Raw genomic sequence first — 13,768 nt, 5'->3', positions numbered from 1 at the left:
GTGACCTCTGAGCAGAACTAAATAATGAACAAAAGCTAACAATATGAAGACGATCTGTGGGTAGAAGTGTCCCAGAAGGGGAAATAGCAAGTGCAAAGGCCTAAGATAGTAGCAGGAGTGGTGTGTTGAAGACATGGCAAGAAGGTCAGTGAGGCCTCCACATACAGGCAAGTGGAGGAGTGATACAGGCTGCTGGAGGCCAGACCACGTAAAGCAATTCTCCACCTTGACCCCACTGACATTTTGAGCCAGATAATCCTGTGTTGTGGGGGCTGTCCTGTGCATTGTAGGATGTTTAGCTGCATCCCTGAACTCTACCAACTAGATGCTGGCATCACTCCCTACTCCCTCCACTTGTGACGATCAAAAATCCCATTTGCCATTTGTGATGTTGCCAGTGTTCATTGGGTTAAGAACCACTGAAATAAGGCCATGGCAAGAGTATGGATTTTATTCTACATGTGATGGAAAGCCATTGGGGGGTTGAGAGCTGGGAAAGAATGTGACATGATTGACATTTTTAAAAGGGCACTCTGACGGCTGCTGGGTTAAAAGCCTGCAGGGGAACAAGAATGGAGGCAGGGGATCTTTGGTCGTCTGGTTGAGAAGTGATAGGGCTTTGGACTAAGAGGCAGTCGTGGGATGGTGAGAAGTGACTGGATTCAGAATTTATTTTGAAACCAACAAGACTTGCTGATGGACTGGATATAAAAGATGATGAGGAAGGTAGAATCAGGGATGCTTTCTAGATCTGGGATCTGAGCAACTTTGGGAATAATGATGTCATTATCTAAAATTGGGAAGACCAAAGTAAGGCTTGGAGAAGAGTAGTTCAGGGGTCAAAAGTCCTCCCTTGGACATGTCCATTGGATCTCTGAGTGGACATGACAGTAGAACGTAAGAGCCTGGAGCTCGGGGAGAGGTCCAGATTGGAAATAGGCATCCAGGAATTGTAGATCATATTTAATGCCTGGAGAGGATGCGATCATCTCAGAAGAGAGGGACACAGAAAAGAAAGGATCCTGGATGGAATGCCAGGGTGCCCCAATATTCAGAGATCAGGAGAAGGGAAGGCCAGCAAAAGAGGACCAGTGAGGGAGAGGGGACATGTCCCTGAGGCATCCTGGCCCTGAAACTGCATCTGCCTTGGACTGTCCTCAGCCAGGTCACCCTTGGGCACTCATTTGTGATCAGCACCAAGACCACTACAAAACCAGGTTTTGGACAACAAATGCCTAGCAGGAGTCATCTTGTTTAATCTTTACACTGAGAAGTAAGTGCTAGTAGTCCCATTTTACAGCTGAGGAAACTGGAAAGCAGAGAGCTGCAGTAACTCGCCCTCGATCACGTGTCTCAGCCCCACTCCTGGGCCTGGAGAGTCTGATTCCACGTTCACGCTTTTTCAGGATGCCCTTGGCCTCTGCCTTGCAGGGGCCTGCTCAATGCCTGGCACAGGCCTCCATTCCCACCGCGGCAGGAACAGCTCGTTTCTGCCCGGGCTCATGTGAAGTGCTTTCGCATCTGCTACTGCATTTGAAATGGGCAAGCAGGAGCTGAGGTTGCTCACGTGGGGCAAGTGACTATCGCGGTCCCTCACCCAACTAAAGGCAGAGCCAGCACTGGTGCCTGGAGTCTCACACTCTTTGTCCAGGGCTCTCACATGTTGCCTCTTACACCCACAGCCAAGGTGTTTCCCCAGCTGGCAACCATATTCGAGCAAGAGCCCTATCCAGTGTGCAAGGGCAATTTTAATACTCTCATTTTACAGATTAAGAAACAGAGGCTCAGAGAGGTTCTGTGGTATGCCCAAGTTACACAGCTAGGAAGAAACCAAGTTGGAAATAAGTCTCCAGTCTCCTAACTCTCAGTATTATTCAGCTGAAAGAAAAAATCTATATCTAACTTAACCATTTTTCTTTCTTACGTAACAACTTTCCCAACCCATAAAAGAAATCAGCTTCAGACAGGTTTGTGGAATTTTCCCAAGCACAAGTATTGCCAGTCAGAATTCTGTAATAGGGCCATGATCATTTAAGAAGTTGAAATGGCTAGAAGGTGGACAGTCTGTGTACTGTGCCAACTTAAAATTACTTCTTTTGGTTTAATCATAAATACGCTTTAAAAATAACCTTTGAAACATATTTGTTGCTTTCCGAAGCCCTCCACTTTCTGACAGGTCCCACTCCTTTTTAGAAAAATTCAAAACAATACTTAAAAGCTCCACTCCCAAAATATTTTCTTTCATTTCCAAGATACAGAGATGCTGACACATGGGCATGAAATCTGGAGTCGGGCTGGGGTGTCTGACCTCCTCCAAAGAGAAAATGAAAATATTTTTAAGGGTTCACACTTTCTCCGGGAAAGGACAGACACAATACCCTTGAACCCAGATGAAAAGAAAGGTAATTCGTTGCATGTATGAGAAACATTCTTGGTGGTGTGTCATGTGCTGGGACAATTGATTCCATTTGTCATTGCAAGTTGCAGAAAGGGTGGAAATATACTTTTTTTTTTTTTCCTTTTGGGCACAGAAAAAGTAAGTCAGCCTTTGCTTTTTCCTAAAAACTGAACAAAACCAAACCAAAAAAACCCAAGTGCAACAGCGATGGAGTTAAACAGCTCTTGGCGGCTTTGCTTGGTTCAATATAACCCACCTGCTTAAGGAGCAAGGGGCTGGGTAGGATGTGAAAAATCTCTCTCCTCTGTGATAAATGTTATTCAGAATGTGCAACCGGCGTGGTGATGTTAATTTTACAGGGAATAGTGGAATGAGTGGTGGAGAGGCCAGAAGGAGACTCTTACAGAGCTGAAAATGATCCCAGAACGTTCTCCCCTTAGGCCCCAGCACCCTGCCACCTCAAATAGAGATGTCTTCACTGCCTAGAAAGGAGCATTAAATCTTTAGTCTGGCCAGGAATTCAGCATTTGAGGAGATGTCACTAATAATCCTCTCTGAGTCCGAGTGGTGAAAATGGGGCCCCAGGGGAGGAATTTCACCAGGAGAGGGTTGGAATGAGCCCCCGGGGAGCCCAAAACTGAGGAGGGGGAGAGGGAAGCTTCCGCCTGAACAAAAAGGCAGCCGTTTGTCACTGCCAGTCTGTCCTCGGGGGCCGCATTAGCCAGGCTCTCAAGAAAATTGGGACATGTCACCTTTGCGGCCCCAAAGCGGGACCTTAGTGTGGGTCATGCTTTCATGTGCCCTCCATGGGCAAGGGGAGGGCTGGGGTTGCTGACAGATTGTGGGCCAGGTTGAGGGCTGGAGCCAGGGTTAGGGTTGGGTTTACCCGAAGGTGTCAGCTCCAGCGCCCGCACTAGGAGCCTTCAAGCTGTTTATACCAGAGGAGAAACTTAAATCCTCTGCACTCGGTTGGCCTGGAGTCTCCCTCACAAGAAAATGTTAGGCTCTCGGCTCTGGGCAGGAACCTCTTAAGAATTTGACAATGTCAACATTTTAATGGTATCTTAGCCCTGTTGTCCTTATAAAAATATACTGAGAAGGAAAGATGTGATTTGTGGGAACAGAAGCTCCTTCCAGAGTCACTGTACCACCACATGAGGACCAAAGCATTTGTCCGGGTCACAAGGCCAGGAGAGGCCGTGATACCCCTCCAATGGTTCCCAGTAACTGGGAGGAGGATGTCTTGGGCCCCTTGGACTATTAGTGTCATGATCATGTCTAGGAATAAAAACATCTATGGCATTACAATGTGTCCATTTCTGGTACTCCAATTAAAAAAAAACCCCACAAAAAACATCTAGGGAAGTCATAGTTCTGAGGCTGATTAGGCCGAAAGAAGAAGACAAAGAGGGAGGAGGAGGAGGTGGGGGTCGGGGAGGGGGAAGGAGAAGACAGATGACGACAGAGGCTTTTGCTTACTGAGGCCTGCCTGGTGGCAGGCCCCGTACTGACAGACACTGTAGACATCTTTGTCGCTTCATCTACACAACAGCCCTATGAGGAAGCAATTATTCTGACCTTACAGATGAGGACGCTGATGCTCAGAGAACTTAAGTTACCCAAGATCACACAACTAGGAATCACAGAGCTGGGATTTAACCCCCAAGTTTGTCTGGCCTCAGGGCTATGCCCTTTTCGAAACCATGCTGTCGTCTGTACCAGTAGCTTTTAAACTTTTTTAACCATGACTCATAGTGAAAAAATACATTTTCCATCATGATCCAGTTTGCGCACATATATGTGGAAACATATATACAATTAAAAGTTTCAAGAATACTTTCCTTTGCTACATGCAATGCATACTGATGTTTTAAAAATGTGATGCCACTTTCATTAGAGAGAGAGAGCTGTACCACTAAACTGATTTCACATCCCATTAATGGGTCTCAACCTGTAGATTGAAAACCATTTTCCTTTCCTCCACTCCAGGGCAGTTGATTGGAAGTGTTTTTCAACTTCCTGCTTGATCTTGTTGGATGCTGGGCAGCATCTCTGCTTCTGAGGCATGCTGCTAATTAGGCGCCCGGGACCATCCCTCTGGTACGGGGACATCATTAATGAAATATTTCAGAAATTACAAATATCTGACAAAGCTGTTTGGTTGGAAAAGAGTCAGTCCAGGAAAACATCCAGGAAACATAATCGCTGATCTCAGGCACCGACTAGTAACATTTCAGGCAGTTGATACAGGCTTTTGCAAAAGAAGCTATTTTCTCTGCTTTCAGAACCTAAAGGACTCATCTGGCCTGACGGGATGATGTACAGTCAAATGCCCAAGGAAAAGGAAAATGCAAGGCGCTGTGGGGACTGTGACTGTCACTCCACCATCAAGAGCAGTGTTGTCTTTCTCAGTTTTTGGTGAGGCCCCCCAGGATCTGAAATGAGACTCCTTTTCAGGGGAGTGCACGTGTCTCCACCGTGGCTTAGGATTTGGGGGGTGATTTTGTTTCGGCAGCTAGGGGCAGGGACAGGGTTGGCTGAATCAGATTTAGACCATGGAAAGTGAGGTCCCCATCAGGTGGCTTCGGCACAAGCCAGCCCCGATGAGCCGCGGACTCGGTGACTTCACTCCAAGCAATATGTATGTTAATTGAGAAAACATGTTCCTGTGATGGCCTCGTGCAAAACTCCAGATTTACGTATTTTTTTTTTATTCCTAAGAATTCCTTGAATATTTGCCGTGCGTGTCTATACAGCCTCCCGGAGTACTTTTCCTTCTTACCGAGGACAGTTGTGTTTTTCTGCTGTGGCCCAGGTCAGGCTTTTCAAGGGTGGGAGGCTGACAGAGAGCAAGTGGGCACACTGTCTCAGGGCTTAGGGAGAAGCAGGAAGAGGGTAGGAGAGAAGAAAAGTGGCAACTGAGGCCCAAGTCCTTGGAAAGAAACTGTTCACGAAGCTCAGTGAGGGGCCTCCTTCATGCCTCTGGCCCTTAACGCCCTCCGGGCTGGCCAAGCCGCACCCGCCCAGCCCAGCGTTAGGAACAGGACTCAGGCTCACCGGGCACCCGCTACATTCCAGACTTCCAGCCCTCCCTCCTCTCACCCTCACAGCTGCCCTCCCAGGTCAGCATTATGAGTCCCTTTCACAGATGAGCAAACTGAGGCTTAGAAGGATTAAGGAATGTGATTGTAGAGCCAGCAAGAGGCAGAGCTTGGATCTGAAGCTAGTTCTGTTTTGTGGCAGGGCTGCTTTTATAAAATCCTACCTGCCCGCAGGACATCCCCTCCCCCAGGAGCCCTCCCAAGAGGGCACTGCCCATCCAGCCCTCTCTGAGAGCCACGCAGCTAGCACTTCTTCAGCTGGTCCCCGTTTTGACACTGCTCTCAACTGCTCCAAGTGTGTTAATCTAGAAGACAAAAGAACCTACAGGCAGGTTTTGTTTGGTCTGCCAGGATGTTTTGAGAAGTGAAGAAACTATACATTCAAACTCAAATGTTGACTCTTTTGGAAAAGTTGGATGATCTGGCCACACTGGACCTACAAACTTGCAAAGCAACAGACTGCCTGTCCCCTTCTGCTGGGGCAAACACTCTCTAGTTCCTGCAGTCCCCACCAACTCACGGCTTACCTCATTTACATTATCTGATGAGCCTCTGGAAGCCATTTTCATTTTGACTCTAGAGCAAGCTCCTAGGGCAGGATCAAGATTTTTATTTATTATGACTCTTTACAGGGCCCAGGCCCCTGGTTAGCATATGAATCAAGGTGCTAAACGGGTGAAGGAAAATCAATCCAGTGGCCTGCTATGCGGTGGGTCTGCGTCTCCAGAGGGGAGGGGACTGTTCCCTCTTCAACCACAGGTTATATGCAATTCAGTAACAGCTGCTCAGCCACTGACCCTTGGGGTGGGAGCGCACAAGTGCCTGGCTGCCCTAGAAAAATTCACTTCCTCCTCTTCCCTCTCTGTGAACTTGATAAGATACATAAAATCCTAAGGAAACAAGTTGTTGGAGGAGGAGGAGCTGTTATGTGGGGTAAGGAACCAAAACACTCTTAAAGCTGCCAGTACAAATGGCCATTCTCAAGAAATGCCTTATTTAGAGAGCATTACATAACATTTCTGAAATACAAGTCTGAGGAGAAGTTGGCTCCTGAAAGAAAATTACAGAAGAATATCCACAAGCTTTTTTTTACTTGGATATTATGAGGCCAGGATAACTCTGAGGAGGAAATATTTGTTTAAAATTCTATACAAATGAGAATCTTGATTACAGAAGGTCAAAATATAGGCAAATAAATTCCTAGAGAAGCTTCAAGGCTACCAGAAAGATTTCTTCTCCCAGTGCAGCAAAGCTTTACACATACAGAGGCATAAAAATTGCAAAGATGCTGTTGTCCAACTGAAGTGTAAAGTGTGAAGGGAGGACTCCCTCAGATCTCTGCCACCAAGGGAGAGCGTGAGAACATGATGGAAGGGGACTGGTGTTGGTTGAGTACCTACTGTGTGCCAGGCCTGTGACGGGCCACCAACATCATCCCACTTAATGTGCACTACAGCCCGACAGAGCAGGTAGCTCTGTGTCACAGAAGAGGAGCACCGGGTCCAAGAGACGCCCTCCTGCATCTCTGCATCTCTGCGCTACTGGTGCTCGTCACCTTCCTCCCTGCTTACCCAGTCTAGCATCCTTCAGGCGATGAGAACCCAGCATGATTGCGCCTTCCTTAGAAGTCACAATCTGAAGGGAGCCTGCCTCTCCTGGCATCTCCTGTACAACGTGGGGGGTCAATACATGGTTATTGACAAGGGCAAAGTGGTACCCCAGTGTGTTAACATCTGAGCCAGGTCTCTCATGTCCAAACACGGGATGGCATTTTCACCAGACTGGACCAGTGAGAAACCCAAGTAACTTCAACCACATCTCAGAGCCACAATGATGGGGGGGCAGAGGCAGGACCTCCCTGCCAGCCGGGGCTGAGCTCTTATGGTTTCCAGCAGATGGCCCTTCCTGGGCAAACTTGGAATAGCGTGCAGCATGCAGACAGACAACACATTCCACCAACCCTGGCTACCGAAGGAACAGCCAAAGGAAATGGGAAAATCAGCCCATTTGTACCAAACAGCAAATACTTTGTGGTTATTGGGAGACAGTTCCAGTAGTAGTGGATTCTAACTGCCCTCGATGTGGGACAGCTTCTGTGGGAAGCTTGGACCATTCATTCCCACCGACTTCAGAGCCAGACCGTTCCCCTTGCAGAACTCTCCATCTACAGCAGCCACCACAGGCGATGCCAAACATCTCCATCTGCTTACCCCAGTGGGGAATTTTCAGGGAAACCCTCTCTGACTGACTAATACTACTGCTAATAAAAAGACTTTCTGCATGTGGAAGAGGTTGGCCACACTTGGGCAATTCAAACAGCACTGTTGGAACATATGTAGGTATACGTACGACTGAAACATTATGCTGTACACCAGAAATGGACACAGCATTGTAAACTGATTATACTTCAATTTTAAAAAAAAAAGCATTGTTGCTAGTCCCACCTGACAGACTGCATCACCAGACCAGTCTCAACCTCCTCCGGGGATCTCTTTAAGTCTCTTATTTCCTTTTTTTTTTTTTTTGGCCTCATTAGGAATCAACTCCAACTCTGCCAGTCCTACTGTCCAGTAGTTTTCTCTCTTCCACTTGAGAGTGAGTAGCAGGCAATAATATTTGCCAAAGATATTATTCATTTTAGCTCTTTGCACTATGAATATCCAAATGGTCCTATTTTCCGTCCTCCAGTGAGACCTTGGGGCAGAGGCAAGGATGTACGTGCTGTTCTCCTTGAGAATAAACCCAGGGCTACAAGCGCCATCCCTCCAGCGTAGCATTCCTAGCCTGATTTCAGTCAAATGTCACATCATTGATTTCCATTTATTCTCACAGCTTGGGCACAGTTGTATTAATTTGATGTCAACATGTGCCCATGCTGTATTAAGTGCTGCCAGCGCTGGGGAGGGTTCTGCTTCCTCGTTCTCTCATTCAAGGAAAGGCCCTCCTGGTGCCAGAGTGTGATCCATTCAGTGAAAGAGAGAGGGATCTCCCCTCAGTGCTGGGACACCCGGGGCAGGCAGTCTGCCTGTGTATTTAACAGCATATGGCCAAGAAGGAAGCTGCCACGCTCTAATACCACCTGTCCCTTCCCCCTACCCTTTCTGCTTTCCTTTCCCTGTGGGTCATTTGTAGTCACACTCCATTGACAAAAGCACAGGACGGTGCCTGGCGGACCACAGCACTGAGGATCCTGCCAGTGGCTTCCTGGAGCCTGATATGCCGGCTCCTGAAGAATGACGCCCACAGCTGGACATCTGAAGCCCCAATTCAATGATTAAATCATGGATGACCCGACTGTAGGGCCTGAAAGAAAGGCCCTTACCGGTAACTTCCAAGGGAGTTCTCAATCGAGATCAGTATTACCTTTTTAATAAACATTTAGCCATATATGGAGGGGAGGAGGTCTTTGGTTGTCACCGTGACCTCTGACATTTCAGTGGGCGAGGTAGGGATACTAAACTTCCTGCGTCATGTAAACAAAGAATCATCCCCAAATGCCACTAGCCCCGCTGAGAAACACTGTTCACCCACTGCCCTTGTTCTATAGACTGCGAAAATAAAGTCTAAGAAGTTTAGTGACTCGCTCAAGGTCGCAAAGCTACTTTCCCTCCTAGGAGTCTCACAACTCAGAAAACTACTACAGGAAGTTTACCCAAAACACAGGAGTGAAATAGCAAGAGATCATCTCAACATTTCAATCTGATTCCTACTGTGTCATAGTCTGAGGTCAACAACCTATAGAAACTCCTGAAAAACATGTAAAGTAACCCATAGAAGAATAATGAAAAAAATCACACAGCGTAAGACCCTTCTTTATTGTAGGTTTTCATTATTCTGGTCTTGGATGAATTTTGTGGCTCAAGGTCTACCCTTTCGGCCTAAATAGTGACATTTCCGCCCTCGGGCACACCCAACCGAAAGGTCAGTGACCCCAAAGCCTCCATTTCTCCAGGGGCATTTCTGCCTCAGGGCCATCCCGGTTTTAATGCTGTTCAGAGTTAGGATGTTAACTGTTTCCCCACTGTCAGGAAGCAAGGTCCCTGGCAGTGGGTTGAGGAAGGATCTTTCATGTCCATCTATTTGCTAGAAGCCACCATATGCTGTTGGGGGAAACCGGTCCATCACAGAGTTAATTTCTCAGGATCAGCTAAGCCTGGGAGCTCAGAATTTAGCTGATGGTTTGCAAGACCAGAAGTGCCAGTCAAGAAAGAGAACCTCTGGGAACATGTGTTGTCTGCTCAGGATACTCAGATTTTCTGTGACTCCTCAGCACACCTCCCGCTGCCTGCGGAGAGCACAGAGCAGTTTCTCTGCCACTCCAGAGCAGTTGTCACCGCAATAGGGCACTCCACGGATGTGCAGCAGTAGTGCTCAGCTCGCATTTGAAAGTAAAGTTCTGCAATTTTCTCATCTGTTTAATCTCAGTAATGTTGAGAAACTTCCCTCGGGCTCCAGCCCTGCCCTGCCATGCCCTACCCTCCCTGCTGATGTCGGCAGCTGGGGCCCCCTTCCTGGCCACGGCACAGATTTCTCCATGGAAGAGAAGGAGGGTGTGAGGCCTCATCCTCTGCTCGCTCTGGCCCTCGGGGTAGGGGAGATGTGGAGTGGGCAGTAGGAGAAGGTGAGAACCTCACTTCTTGATGGAGGCTAAGGGTGCAGAGTCACCACTACCAGGATGGCTGCCCTGAGTGGACCCAATTTTCCAATTCTCCAGTGGGCCTGGGCTGGTTTGGGGTAAGATGCTGCTCCAGGGGAAGGCGTGGCACCAGCAGCTGGCTATAAAATCCTCCGAGGGACTCCTACAGTCCTATCAAAACACATCTCCCCCAGAGAAAGACAAATATCATATGATGTCACTTATATGTGGAATAAAAAAGTGATACCAATGAACTTACTTACAAAATAGAAAGAGACTCACAGAAATAAAAAACAAACTCTTAGTTACCAAAGGGGGAAGATGGGGAGGGATAATTTAGGAGTTTAGGATTTGCAGAGACTAACTACTATATATAAAATAGATAAACAACAAAGTCCTACTGTATAGCACAGGGAACTACATTCAATATCTTGTAATAACCTATAATGAAGAAGAACATAAAAAAGAATATATATGTATAACTGAATCACCAGAAACTAACACAACATTGCAAATCAACTCTACTTCAAAAAAAAAAAAAAAAGTCAAAAACAAACGTGTGTCCTTATGCCCCAGAGACCTTAGTTTCCCGACTGTGGTACCTCCCAATGGTTTTTGCTTCAAGACTGCCTTTTTTCCCACCTGCATAAAAATGTGGGAGAAAGCATGGGGGAGGAGTGTGACAGCATGTGATGTTAACCCCAAACCCTGAGAACCGCCCACATATGAGGAACATTCATTTCCATCTCAGTCCCTCGACCACTCTCACTCCCCGCACCTGAGTCCCTAGTCACCTCTGAAGGGCTGGGAATACCACCCATAATGGATTGACATTTGGGTTGCCCACACTGACATATGACTTCTGCTACAGAAGAGACCCATCCAGACCTAATGTAGCCTTTCTTCAGTGGCTCTACAGAAGGGGAAAGTTTCAGACACTCAGTAGGAAACTGTAAACACTGCGCGAGAAGGGCAGGGCCCTTCTCCACTGCCTTGAGAGGAAGAGGTTGTCCCCTCCAGCAGACTTAACTGACAGCTTCAAGAGTTTGAAGATCCTGGAAAGAAGTTACTGGTGGGCCCTCCACTGCCATTTGTGAATTTGAGAATGCAACCACACTGGCGGGGGAGGTGGGGGCTGGCACTGACAGTGCGTGCACCCAGTGGCTGGAGCCAGGACAATTAATCAAGTGCCTTTTCTCCAGGATTTCCATTGGCCTCAGATGACAGAGGGGGCAGAGGCACCCAGGAGAGCCCTATTTTGGTTTCCAGCTGGGAACGTGCACTAAGTTTTCTTTAATACCCATAGCACCCAAAGGCTTTGCTGTAATACACTTTAATGCATGAAACACCCATAAATTATCCGACAAACTGTTACAACTTCCAACCTGGAACAACTTGGAAAAACCAGCCTAGCAAGCAGGCTCTATTTTAATCTCTCAAGTCACTAGAGAAGAGAAAGTTCAAGCAGAAAACACCTTCCATGAGAATCTCAGAGATTTTAAAAAAAAGAAGAAGAAAGAAAGAAAAGAAAAGGGGGAGAGTTGTAATCAGAGTGGAGTCGTTTGTTTACCATGGCTCGAAGATGCCTCTCCCTGACCCGTGTGTCCTCTCTCCCTTCCCTGAGTCTTTGCCGCCTGGACCCAAGGCGCAGCCCGGCCCCACCTCTCCGTGTCAGCTTCTCCCACACCTGGCAGCAGACAGCTGGAGGTGAGGCGTGTGACCCAAGTACGCAGGGCCGAGCCTTGGTGACCTCGGTTCAGCGCGGCTCTGTAGAGGTGCTTGGCAAGCAGGCTTCCTCTATCAACCCCTGGGGCCCTCACTCGGAACTCCCAGCCCTCCAGCGTCAGGCGGAGGCGCCAGGAGACCCTTATTTCATTCCCTGCACCAGGTCCAGAGCCCTTGTCCCGCTTGTCCCCTTATCTGGGGGCAACTTAGCACTCGCAGGACTCTGCGCACAGTCCAGCCCGCGCGCGCCGCGCACTCGCCCTCCGCGGTGCAGACCACCACTCCTGCGGCCGCGGCGCGCTCGCAGCCCGCGCATCCCTCTCGCCACGCTCGTTCGATCTCTCTCACTTGTGCGCTGTCCCCTTCTAGCCCTCGAGCACCCTGGCACCGCCGTGCGGCGACAGCAGGCGCCAGAGTCGCCTCCCAGACTTCGGGCCATCTGGAGATCGAGAACTCCACGACCTGAGAGAGCGCTGCTCCCCACGACTGCCTGCCCGCCGAGGCTCCCGCACCCACTCGGGACACTCCGCTTACGGCCGCACTTCAGTCCGAGGGAGCCTCGGGGGTGCCCGGAGATCTAGCCAGACCGAGATCCATGCATACTCTCCCCGGGAGCCCAGCCACGCCGGCCCGCGCCCGTACCCGCGCTGCGCCCCTCTCCGGCTCGGCTTGGGGCAGCCTGACTCACCGCTGCGCTCCCCTCCGGCTCCCAGCGCTCTCTGCTGTGCCGGAGCGCCGAGCTGCTGCTCTAACACAGGCTTCTTGAATTCTTAGCCCCTCCTCCCGGACTCCTGAGTCACCCACTCCAAATCCTTTCCCCCACTCCAACCCCCCTCCCCGGCCCCAGTCCCGCACCTGCTCTGGCCAAGCGGAGGTGCCAGCCCGTAGGGATCTTGGGAACCAGACATCGATCTTTCCCGTGACAGGAGGGGTTCAAACCTCCAGAGGTCAAAGGAAACGCACGGGGGTTGGAGGGTCTGCGCTCAAAGCCCGGCTGGCTGGGGGTTTTCTGGAGTACCAGGAGGGGGTGTTGGCCCCCGACGCCAATGGGCGAGCAGGCTGTGGGTGGGCGGAGTTGCCCGGAGCTCCTCGCACTTCCCCGCCCTTCCCTCGAGCCAGCGCCTGGGGCGGGGTGGGGGTGGGGGGGTCTGTCCGGCGCCATCCTCCGTGCCCTAGGCTTCAGCTGCTTCTGCTCCTGGCAGCCAAGGGAGAAAAGCCCAGAGACCTTTTTCTCCCAGGACGCCTCCCGTCACCTTAGGCGAAAAGAACACCCAGGGTAGCTCCGCGAGATGCAGGTGCGGGGGTTCCTCCAACACAGAGCTGTGGCTCTGAGAGCCAGAACCAGCTAGAAGGCCCCTGGGACAGAGACAAATCCAGCGCAGGAATGAGGGGCAGAGGATTTAGGCTTCAAGTCCTAGAATCGAAGCCTTAACTTAAAGCCCTTGTTCCAGAAGCTTCATTCCTGGGGTCCCTGACCACTCTGAACTTGGAGGCAGAACTGTATGTGTGTGTGTGTAATGAGTGCATTTTTCTGGGTTGAGGGTCTGCAGCTTTCATCAAATTTGCAAGAGTTCTGTTGGCTCTAAACTGACCTAGGCAGAGAGCCTTCTGCCCCACCCCAAGCCAAATTCTTCTTTTTCTCCACCATCCAGACTTTCAGTGAGGTGGGATCTCCTGGCCGGCCCTCCAAGATTTCTTGGGTTCTGTGGATTCAGAGCCTGCTGGGGGAGCTTGTCTGACCCATGGTCCATACTAGCAAGACCCAGAAATACCTGTAAAGTCTGATTTCCACCAAATGTGCATCATTAATTGTAATAATGTTCTGGGGGATTCACGGGTCTCTGAAAATCCATACCCCCACCCACTCTGGTGCTGAGCCTGAAGATGTCCTCACTTCGTCCTTGAACA

At 49.5% G+C, this 13,768-nt stretch overlaps 2 protein-coding genes across 4 annotated transcripts in view; one reads left to right on the top strand and one right to left on the bottom strand.

Moving 5' to 3' along the window:
* LOC140698319 (uncharacterized) overlaps positions 1-5,056 on the top strand; it is a 198,700-nt gene extending 193,644 nt beyond the window's left edge. The window contains exon 6 of the mRNA XM_072968307.1: positions 4,684-5,056. The gene's annotated coding sequence lies outside the window, so the exon portion shown is untranslated. The remainder of the gene's footprint in view (positions 1-4,683) is intronic.
* The window catches only part of NGF (nerve growth factor), a 51,311-nt gene extending 38,483 nt beyond the window's left edge, over positions 1-12,828 (bottom strand). Inside the window, exon 1 of one of the 3 annotated variants that reach the window (XM_006213697.4) lies at positions 12,716-12,828. In XM_006213697.4, coding sequence (XP_006213759.2) covers positions 12,716-12,768 — 53 coding nt within the window. In that variant the 5' untranslated portion in view covers positions 12,769-12,828. Of the gene's footprint in view, positions 1-12,502; positions 12,623-12,715 lie in introns of those variants that run through there. The other 2 variants (XM_015247458.3, XM_031680533.2) reach the window with 2 other exon arrangements.
* Positions 12,829-13,768: the final 940 nt, after the last annotated feature.

Source organism: Vicugna pacos, chromosome 9 (assembly GCF_048564905.1).
Source record: "Vicugna pacos chromosome 9, VicPac4, whole genome shotgun sequence".
Lineage (NCBI taxonomy): Eukaryota > Metazoa > Chordata > Mammalia > Artiodactyla > Camelidae > Vicugna > Vicugna pacos.
The sequence above is the reverse complement of the archived record's forward strand: the minus strand, read 5'-3'. Positions and strand labels throughout refer to the sequence as shown.